The following is an 11517-nucleotide window of genomic DNA, read 5'->3' on the forward strand; positions in this document are numbered from 1 at the left end:
AGGAGGCACAAGCACTCTGGCAGGCTGAGGCACGATGATCAGAAGTTTGAACCCTGGTCAGCTCACTGATTTAGTGAGACCTTGCCTCAGGATAAAAGTAAAAAAAGAAAGGACCAGGAATAGAACTCAGTATAAAGGTCTTGGGCTCAATCCCTCGCACCATGGAAAAAGAAAAAAAAGAAGAAAGAAAAAAAAGAAGAAAAGAAACAGAAAAGAAATCAGTGCTGGCAAGAACAAAAGGAAACACAGTGAGCAGAAATGTGTTTTGGGAGGAATCTAAAGTTATTAAATTAAAAGCACATCCATGTTGGCACAGCAAATCCACTTTGGGGCACTAACCTATAAAAAGATCACAAACACATAAGACTTATAAGTATAAGGATATTTACTTCAGCATTGTGCACAGTGTCAAAAGCAGAAAACAAAACCCAAGAAAAACCAGAATAACGGCTTACGTAGGAAGCTGAAAACTTAACGTCCACTATGAGACTTGTGTTTCCATTACTAGAGTACCATTCACAATAGGCAAGTTAAGGAGCCTTCCCAGTGGCCAATCAGCAGACAAATGCATACAGAAAATGTGCCAGATATACACAGTGGAATGTGATTTGTCAATAAAGAAGAATGAGATCATGTCCTTTGCAGAAAACTGGATAGACCTGGAGGATAGAAATGTAGCTTTGAAGAGCATCCGTTCCTGATCCCTTGCTCAGTGAAATCAGCACTTGGCAAAGTAGGACGTACAGTGGACTCTGAGCCTCTGCGTCTGAACAAGCCTTCTGGAGATGCAGGGTGCACGGACTCAGATGATCAGGGCATTACTCCAGCGAGAGGGGGAAGTGGGAGAAGGAGTCTGAAGTTTTCTTTGATTTCACTGCATTGTTTCTTATGCTGGTAATGAAGAAACAGAATAGAGCAGCCGGCACATGGAAGCGGGCGTGATGCTTGCAGACTGGGAAACTAAGCTTCTTGGGAAATAAAGAACTAGAGGGGTTTGGTTTGGACAAAAATAGGTCTCCACGAGGAACACTTATTTTCAATTCCTCAAAGGACTGCTGAGTCCAAAGGAATTGCACTTGTTCTCCTGCTTTTCGGAGGCGGAGGTAGGAGCCGTGAGTGAACACTGCAAGGGACATTTCAGTTTATTGTGAGGAGTGACTCACTGAGGGTCCCAGTGAGCTGCACTTGGGAGGGGATGGTGAGGACCCTGCCTTCTTTGGATTCCCGGTTGCCCGCTAGCCCCGCCCCAGACACCCGTGCCTAGGTTCAGGCCTCAGCGGTACCTTGGGCAATGTCGTCCTGCCTCTGCAGGCAAGGCCGCTCCACCTTGTGCCCCGGCTGGTGTGGCTCTCGCTCAGGCTGCTTATGGCACCTCCCTTCATTGAACACATGGGGCAAGTTGGCTGTGTGCACCTGTCGGAGTTGTTCATAGTCGCTCAGAGCAGCTGTTAAGTCCCAGTTTTTGCCTATGGGTAAGAAATGACAAGAGATTACAATGTTAACATGAATAATGGTTTTACACAGAAAACATCTGTGGCAAGAAGGAGTGCACATTAATGTATCCGTGACCTTTCTGCCAGTAGTTGTGGGCTAACAAAGGGGTAATCACATCTGTACATCGCTGGGGGTAGAATTTCACACCCACAGCTGATGATCTTCTGAAACATGTGACTACATCTAGTCTCATAGGCTTTATTCCTTCACACGTCAGATCACATGCAAACATTATGCTACTGATTATCATGTCCTCCCTTCAAAATGAGATTGTAAAGCTTCCTTTATAAACGGGAGGATGGAGGAAGAAAAATCCTCATGGAACAGCATTGGTTCAGGACACTTAAAATGGTCAGGAAGCTTTGTCAAATAAGATTTCTAGCATATCCATGGCTGAACTTTTGAACTAAGCTGTCTGCCCACACACACCCACAGACATGCCAACCTTGGAAAGGGGACAGAATCACAGCTTTCTGGAGGGAAATTAATTAGCCTTTGTGAGTTTGTGAACTTCCCGTGATCCCACTCTGTTTCTCCCAAACTTCCCAGATATGGAGGTGTGCCCATCCTCTTACAAACTCTTGATATTCATAATTCCTAACAAATCATAATCATAATTCTTGCCCAAACCACCATCTTGTAAAATGCCAGAGCACATTTCCAAGGCTGCCTGAATATGGTGGTAGCTTGAGTGTCCAATCCAATGCAGTAATGTTGAGAAGTGGGGCTTAGAGAGATGACTGAATCATGTGGGCGCTAACCGAACCAATGGATTAATCAATCCACAGATGAGTTCACAGCTGGATGGGCAGTTGGGAAATGGAGCTCAGCTGGAGGAAGTAGTTCACTGGGGTTGTGCGTTTGAAGGGTTGATGTTGCCCACAGCCTCTTTCTCTCGAGCTCTTTCTCTTTCTCTCTGCTTCCCTGTTGTCTGTGGTAAGCAACTGTGCTCCACCACAACCCTCTGCCATGTTCTGCCTCACCCCAGGCCCACAGCAATGGAACCCACTGACCATGGACTGAAACCTTGGAGACCATAAGCCACAGTAAGCCCTTCCTCCTTTACGCTGTGTTTTCACAGGTGATTGGTCACAGTAGTGAAAAGCTGACTAACACAAGAGCTTTCCCAGAGCCCCCTGTGCAGGCTGTCACCATGAAAACTTTCAGGCTCAAGTCAAAGGAAGAGGAGAAGAGAAGAGTCACCAGGAATGTGCTCAGGGGGCCGCACGGCAGCCCTGTGTTGCAGATTGGAGGTGTCTTGTCACTGCGTGCATGTTAGATAGCCAGCTGAGACATCGCTGGGAAGACACGTCCAACCATCAGCGAAGGTCCCCTCATCTGTTTTCCGCCCCAGGGGCCTCTCTCTCTGCTGATCTGCTGACTTTCCCAGGACTCTTCTGGGTGGCTCGATCACCAGCTTGGACTCACAGATACTTTGCTCTGTGTCTGTCCTTTATTCCTAACCAGGGAGCATCCTGGTTCTCACTTGGCAGCTGAGTTCAGTCCATGTTAGGTGAGATGAAGACTGAAGATGGAGGTAAGGAGGCAGCAGCACTGCCGACGACAGCCTAGTTCCCACTGCTCCACTCTGAGGTTTTATTTTTGTTTTTTTTTTGTTGTTGTTGTTGTTGTTTTTTTTTGGTTTTTCTCCGGTACCGGGAATCGAACTTACGACCTTGCGCTTGCCAGGCAGGCACTTTGCCGCTAAGCTAAATCCCCAGCCCCCACTCTGAGGTTTTAAAGACTATCTCAAGGACTCGGCACGTTAGTGCTGTTGCCAGTGTCCAAGAAAGAGAACGAGAAGGAAACAGGACAGACACAGGCACCTTCACCAGGTATTTGGGAGCCAGAGCCCAAGCCCACTATGCTAGGTATGCTACTCTGCATAATTCCACGGCCAGTAGCACGGATGCATGGACTGGGGATGCCTGTGTGACTGGCTAGGCACCGCTGGGATGGGCTGTATCTACACACAGGAAACCTCGAGGATAAGGACAGGGGTGGGTGGATCCTTGTGAGATACAATAGGTGGGGGTGTTGATGCCACGTGGGCCTATTATTGGTGGCACTGTTGGTAGTAGAGGCGGTGGAGCGGTAGACAGTGGAAATGACAGATTTGTTTTAGGTGAACTAAGATGAAGATTAGAAAAAATACACGTTCACTCTTACACATTACTAGCACTCACAGGATAGAAATCGGCAGATGCCTGTGTGATTGGCTTGGCACTGCTGGGATGGGCTGTATCTATACACAGGAAAACATGGATTTTTGGCTTATTTATTACCATTATTATCGTTCATTGCACATTTTGGCTTATGTATAACTTCAGTTGCTTGGACCAAAATTTCTAGTGCCATTTATTGTTGAAAATGTTTATGTTTTAAACTTCTAATTCATGTATTTCTTGTTGCTTATGATGGGTAGATTTCAAGTTAAAGTTAACATATGTGTTCTGACACCTGGAGAGAGTGTAGTGTTTTGATGTAGCACAAAAGGATCACAGGTATTACAGAAAACTACAAAAAGACACATGAACTCACAGGACGATGTGACACAGAAAGTGACTGAATTCAGGAGAGAGGAGTCAGAATTGCTTCGAAAATGAAGTTACACTATAAGCACAGACCATACACACAGCTTGGTAAGCACCACAAAAGTACAAAAAAGTAAAGTACACAACTTTAATTAGAAAACAAACTTTGTTGAAATAAATTATTTGGTTCTACATACTGAAAGAACACCCTTTATATAAGGAAACTGTCCTCATGTAGCCAAAATCAACATTTATCTTTGTAAAATTATTGTGTTACAAAGAAAAAGAATATATAAGAGCAAAGGAAAGAAAATCAGTTTGACAACATTCTTCTTGGAAGAAACATTCACAGCCAATACTGAAAAAAGAAAGGTATGAGCTAAGGAATTTTATAACTGTTACAGTTTGGATGTGGCTTGTTGTCAACTTGACACCCGAACACATCTCCTTAAATCACACTTAATCTGCAAATAAAGATATTAGTAAGTTCATAATTTTGCTTAACACAAAACAACTATCCTGTGTATCAATATCCCCAAATCTCAACAGTTCCAGCATTTTGTAAAAGTCCAACTCCAAGTGTCTTCTGAGACTCAAGGCAAACTCTTCACTGTGAACCTCTGTGAAACAAAAAGAATTATGCAACCCTGAAGTGTGATGGCACAGGGTAAATGACCCCATTCTAAAGATAAGAATGGAGCATACAACAGAACCAACCACAGCAATACAGAAGGCCACCAGCACAAACATTAAATCCTGTAGCTCCATGTTCAGCAACCAGAGTACACAGTAGTAAATTATGAGCTTCGAAGGGCTTCAGTGGCCCTACCCCTACTGCCCAGCCAATTGCAGCCCTCAAGTCCTCTCTTGGGCTGGCTCCACTAACAGTCTGCAGCTTTTCTCAGTCGAGGTTCCACGTTTCTGGCATCTTTGACTTCCTAGCGTCTTCACTGTGTCTGTCACTTCATCCCCACAGTTTCATATACTTTTCTCTGAGGGGCTCCTTGCCTGACCTTTCAGGCCCCACAACTCTTGTACTTCTAAATGACAGTAAAATCAGCATCACATGGACAGTACCAAAGTCTTCTGTGAGCAGAAGCACTATCCAGCCCCCCTTGGACCATGACTACAATGTCTTCTGATGGCTGGGCATAGTGAAATGAATCCCAGGAGCCAATTCCCCAGGAGACCCTTCTCAAGAGAGTTCCATATACTCTTTTCTCAGATAAAAGGCTGACACTGTTACACCTTTGAACCTGCCATGGGTGAGGTCTTTCTGACTCTTGAGATGCCTGCAAGACATCTTTTCTTCTTGCCCTTGTACAAAGTAGAACGGACCCTCAAGTTACCACCAGCCTGACATACAAACAACTTGGGTTATGCCCAGAATTTTAGTTTTAACTTATGACCATAGTCTTGAATTATGACCTTAATGCTCACTGTTTGTGCTTCCAGGTGGTCTTAGATATAGATTCATCCCTTAAAGAGTTCTGGAAGGAACATTACAACATCCTTTCCTGTATGGGGTTAAGTCAGAAATCCTGGGCCAGTGTCTCTCTAAGGACACTGAGATCTGCCTGTACACAGAAGAGAGACTTTGAAGGTTGTGTAGAGAAGCCTGAGCCTTCAACTGACAACTTGCAACCAGCCCTCAGGAATGAATTGAGTTTGTAAGTCAAGTGTCCCCCGTATTTGGTTTCTTTTTAATGGTGCTAATTTTTTTAAGCAGCTATACCTCTCCTGGCTTCAATTTCATACATGGTTCTTTCTGGGGTAAAATTTAAGTTTTAAAAAAATTTTGGTTCTGGTTTTTGTTCCTGATTCTCACTATACATTAGGCTAACAGCATCAGCAGAACCAATGTTACAGTCTGATTACTGGGCTATCTTGTAATTTCCTCTGCCAGATTTATTAGTCAAAACACCCTTAATCTCAGTCTACTATCTCAAGACATGGACATAATGTAGATAAACTTTTTTATGCCTTCTAGTCCAACTTCCAGCTGAAACCTCCTGAGTTAGGCTTTAGCTCACCTCATTTCTATCAGTATCCTGGTCTTCTGAGCTCTGACCAGAATCATCCATAGAGGTGTGTTTAAAGCATTCTAGAGATTCTCTAGTCTGCATTTCCAAAACTCTCACACAAACCAGTTCCAAAATTTCTAAACTACATGGTCACATATGGTCATAATAACAACCCCATTCTCACTAGCCATTTTTTGTATTAGTTTTCCTATTTCTTTTTTTTTCTTTTTGGTACTGTGAATTGAACTCAGGGCCTAGTGCTTGCCAGGCAGGCGCTTATGCCACTGAGCTATATCCCCGGCCCAATTTTCCTATTTCTGACACATTAGACTGGACACAATTTACAGTAGAAAAGGTTTAAGTTTTGAAGAGATTCAGTCCATGCTCCAAGACTGTAACACTGTGACAGAAGGGTATGGTGGAGCAAAGCTACTTAGTTCCTGGTGGACAGGGAGCTGAGCAGGGAAACAGCATCAGAAAGGAACTTGTGAGGGACCGTATTCAGTATCCAAGGACACGTCTCCATGGCCCACCCAGACACACCCAGATGCATGCTTTACTAATATTCTAGGCACTTCTTAATCCAGTGAAGGTAATGTATCAGGATTAACGGTCAGACACTTGGAATAACTGACCTTCTCAACTAGCTTATATAGGTGTATATATTTATATTTATCTCTATCTTCATGTAGGTATTAGTTACTTTTCTCATTGCTGAGGCAAAACAGCCAACACCCACTAATTAAAGGAGGAAAGGTTCATTTCAGCTTGCAGTTTGTAGAGGTTTCAGTCCATAGTCAGCTGGCTGCAAGGCAGGGTGGCATAGCAGAGGGGAACAGCAGAGGAGAAATAGTACATGGCAGGGCAGGCAGAAAGCATCAGGCATCAGGCAGCAAGCAGCAGCCTGCCTTTCTTGTTTTCCTCTTATATTCCATTGAGCCTATAAAACTACTGATTGGTAAAAGGTGACAGATCTATACGATTTGAAGAGAAATCAGAATATCATAAACCTATTGATGTCACCCATGCCCAGGCTGGAGTTTTCATTATCCACATTTACACACCCTGATCCAGGAAGCTCCAAAGAGTTCCTGAGGGCCTGGGGGGGACATCTACATACAAGTCATAACAATATGTATAATTATAAATAATCCAATACTATCTAAGTTTTCCCACTGCTTGTTAACCAACACTGTCCTAAACAACATAGGGAAAAAGACAGTGAAACACCCAATTATAACAGGACCTAAGTGCTATGTGAGAGCATATGGTCTAATGGGGTATCTTGGAAGGAACTGCATTTGAGGATTCTGAGGACGGCCCAAGGAGCTCTCTGGAGGAAGCCTGACTAAAGGCTGAGAAGGAAGAAGAAGAATGAAACTCTTGAGCCCCAGAGTAGATAAACAGAAAGAAGACTGCAATCTGCAAGTAAAACACACAGCACATTTGGGACTCTGAAGGTAGTGAACGAGCCTAATGCAGAGCATGTGCAAGGGCAGGTGTGGTTAGGATGATGGTGGAACCTGAAGGCAGGAGGATGAGACATCAGAGAGGGCACACTCTGGGGGTCTTGAACAAAATGCTGTGGGTTTGGGCTTGACCCCACTGCAAAGATGAGCAGTGGAAGCACTGTCATTAGAAGTGGGGCTAGGTGAGTTTTGTTTAAACAAAAGAAGTGCTGCATTTAAGCAAAATTACTCCAGTTAAATAATAGACTGCTTAGAGCTTGTGCAAAATTGGAGACAGGAAAAATTAGGAGGCAGCTGTAACCATGTAGATAAGGGACAATCATGGCCTCACTCAATGGCTGTGAGGACAGAGAGGTGAAGTTTCTACAAGTAACTGCAAAGATGAAACCCCAGTTCTTGATGATTGACTGGAGGGAGAAGAAGGAAAGGGAAGCACCCAGGACCTATCCAACTGGCCAGACACTGGCTGGCTGACTTACAGAAATCCATATTTGGAATATTACTCTGCCATTAAGAAGAATGAAGCTGTCATCCTAGCTCTCTGGGAGGCTAAGGGAGGAGGATCACAAGTTCGAATTCAGCCTGGGCAACTTAGTGAGACCCTGACTCAAAAAATGAAAAACGCTCAGCACCATAAAAAATGAACACGCACACACAAGGGATGATTCCAGTAAAGGGCTGCCGAGTGAGAAGCACAGTGTGCTGCAGGTGTGTTCAGCGCTGTCCAGTTTGGGAACCCACGTGAACGCAGACTTGCCTGGCCACGACATGTCTTCCCACAGTCACTTCTGCACCGCAGTGGCATCTGTGTACCTCCTGTTGCTGTGCAAGATATTCTGCCCAGAAATTTCTTTGCAGCACAGTTCCCGTGACATCCACAAGAGAGATTCATGCAAGATTTGGAAAGCAGAACAGGACAAGCTGCTTTTCTGTGGAAGCAGTCTTAAGCAGTGTCTGGGCAGAAGGCAGACCCGGGATTTGCTGTAGGCTCCAGGCAAACTCTTATGAATCCAGGCTGCTGAGGTGGGTGACGGTGGAGGTGCCCCAGGGCACTCTCAAGGCTTCCACGACCTCCAGTGCATGCCTGTGGGCCTCCAGGCGTAGCCGGCTTCTGTGATCTCGTGCACTGGCCCTGGTATTGTGCACCTCCAGGTTCTCTCCCTTCCTGGAAAACCGAGAGTAGCTTCTGTCCCTTTTGCCAAATACTGATGCATACAACGTGTGGTCCCGGAAGTGGTTCCAGGGAAACAGACGCACAGTGATGGGCTGAGTTCCACGACAATGTGGGAGAGCAACCGTTGTTACGGGTGGACCACGCTGATGGAAAGAAGAGCACAAGGATGGGGGTGCTCACCCTTTCTGCAGACCTCACTACAGAAAACGGGGAAAACTGGTGAGCTGGGCTTTCATCTAGCTCAGCGCTCTCTGCGGAGCAAGAGCTCCTGTGACTTCGCTACGGAAACAGCTCTTTCAGCCATGGAGGCCTTGAGTCCCAAAGCTGGACCTTTCTGAGACTGCAAGTTGCTGCATTATACAGGTTGAACTGAAAGCTTTTCTAGATCTCTTGCAAACATGGCAGGGCAGTGATTAGCAAAGAGAAACTCGATGTGACCCCCGGATGTTTAGGCGGGCTCTGGAACCTCCTATCCTCACATCACTGTGACCCCTTGGGTACAAAGGAGCGGCCCCTTTCCCTTCTTGCAGCTTGCCTCTCCTGTCTGAGAGCTGGCAAGAACCTGACTGAGGAAGCTGTGTTACAGGGAGATGCCCCGGGCACCTTAAAACTAGCTCTTCCTGTTATCGGATTCATAACTAGGAGGACAGTCCTGGAGGAGACGCGAGGCATGTTGGAAGAATAGCAAGGTGTTTGCCGGTCAAATCCCCCAAAAGTGCCTGGGAATTGATTTATAAATGCTGACCAGAAATTGCCCCTCAGACCAGCAGCAGAAACTAATGCTCAGCTCTTTGGATATGAAAGTCTGGGTGCTGGAGGAGGAAAGGAAGCCAGCAAGTGCAGAGAACATCACATACTTGTCAACCAGAGTCCACCAGGCATCGATTCAAGGTCATGACAGCTGGACTCTTCCTTGCTTGGCTATGTGTCTATTGGTCTGTATGAATTCTAAGTGCCCCTTTCCTTTCCCTTTCTAAGGGTAGGCAAGGTAGGCAAGGAGGGAGTGAGCTCTTAATTCAGCCTTTACAGTTTGTCAGTGATGGGTCATGATCACACCAATAACAAATGAACAAACCTCAGGATATGTCTGTTGACTTTTGGGACTTTGTATTGAGCAGTAGGGGGGCACCTCCAGGGGTACCAGAAGCAGGGGTTAGTGGAACATTGGGCTATTCTTGTCGCTTGCTAGTTTAAATCAGGGCCCAAGGATAGGAATGGATGAAGATTTGACAAAAGGGTCTCTTGCCAACTCAGTCACTAGCTTCCCTGTGCACGTCCCACCCCCAATTTTCCTCTGTGTAATTTGGGAGAAGCCTGGAATGGCACTTCTGAGAATGGTTCTCCTGATAAGTTCCAGGTTGCCAAATAAGGAGCATTCGTGTAAGGTTCAGAAGGTGGCAGGAGAATCCATCAGCTGCCAGCAGGAACAGGCAGAACTGGAGAGCTCAGGGGAATCCCTTCCTCAAGCAGCCAAGACAATGACAAAGGCAGTGCTGTAAGTCACAGCTGCTGCCGGTGCACATCTGCAAATGGCGTGTCCAAGGTTTGGGAACAGTAGGCAGTTAACAGCAGCAGCATGGCTCCTCTGGCTTCTCCGAGGCAGAGCGAGACTCCTCAGTCACCTGCTTCGACCAGAGGCTTCCTCCACCTTCACTAGTCCACGCCTCCCAAGAGTGCTGCAAGCCCCTGAGTGAAATTCTCTGTGTGAAATTCTGTGTGAAATTCTCCCAGCTTGCATACCTAAAATGTCTTAAGTGTTTCTCACAAATCCATGGCTGTATTCACACACATACCCATACCGGTGCACAGCTGTCCATCCCTCAGTATACATGGGAATTCGTTCCAGGGCCCCCGAAGACACCAAACTCCATGGATATTCCACTCCTTTGTATAAATGCTGTAATATTTGCATTTGACCTCCACAATCCTCCCACAGAATGACCTCTGGATTATACCTACTGCAGTGCAAATGCTGCATTGTGAAGGAAATAATGACAAGAATAAAGTCTGTACAGGTTCTGTACAGATGCAGATTTTTCCCAAATATTTTCCACCTATAGTTGGTTGAGTCCAGGGGTGTGGAATGCCCTGGCATGGAGCACTGACTGTGCATAAATGCAGGTACATATATATCTGTGGGTGATTATTTGAGACTGGATAAAAATATGGAAGGACCCAAGCGAGATGCCTAGTATGAATTTCCAGGAGCTGGTAGTGATAGGACAGAAAGCCCAGGAAGAGAGTGTGAGCTAAGTAAAAAAGAAGACTTCCCAGAAACACATGCTATGCATATTATGATCACAGTGCCAAATTCCTATGCATGCATGTGTATAAACAGGTACATTAAAATAGATGAGATCGGGTGCGTTCAGGGTGGTATGGTCGTAGAAGGGTACAATAAAATAGAAAAAGGTAGAGTTTGGGTGAGACTCAACAGGAACATGGAAGGGCAAGGAGAACTGGTTTGCCCTCCAGCAGAAGGCTCCCAGTCAGTTCTATTGCATGATGGCCTCATATTCCTATCAGGCGCACCAGCCCACTCAAGACAGGGAAGAGATCAGACGGGCGCCGTGCCTCCCTGCATTTCTCCTCAACCTCATCTCCTCAGACAGGCGACGACGGGCCAGGCCTGGGAGTACACACATTGTCTGTCTGTCATTCCAGTATGGAATTTATTACATGGCCACACTGAAGCCCATGGGAGACTGGGAAATGAGGACTACCAACGTGCTTAGGGAGAAGGCAGGACAGATTTTGGCAAATTATTGTTCCTACCCCAAATATATTTGAATATATATATATATATATATATATATATATAT

At 45.6% G+C, this 11517-nt stretch overlaps 1 protein-coding gene across 1 annotated transcript in view; it reads right to left on the minus strand.

The window, feature by feature from the left end:
- Otud7a (OTU deubiquitinase 7A) overlaps window positions 1–11517 on the minus strand; it is a gene marked incomplete at its 3' end in the record, with an annotated part of 182955 nt that overhangs the window by 74959 nt on the left and 96479 nt on the right. Inside the window, 1 exon segment of the mRNA XM_013512651.1 lies at window positions 1284–1466. Coding sequence (XP_013368105.1) covers window positions 1284–1466 — 183 coding nt within the window.

This window comes from Chinchilla lanigera, unplaced genomic scaffold (assembly GCF_000276665.1).
Source record: "Chinchilla lanigera isolate Chin_1 unplaced genomic scaffold, ChiLan1.0 scaffold00015, whole genome shotgun sequence".
Lineage (NCBI taxonomy): Eukaryota > Metazoa > Chordata > Mammalia > Rodentia > Chinchillidae > Chinchilla > Chinchilla lanigera.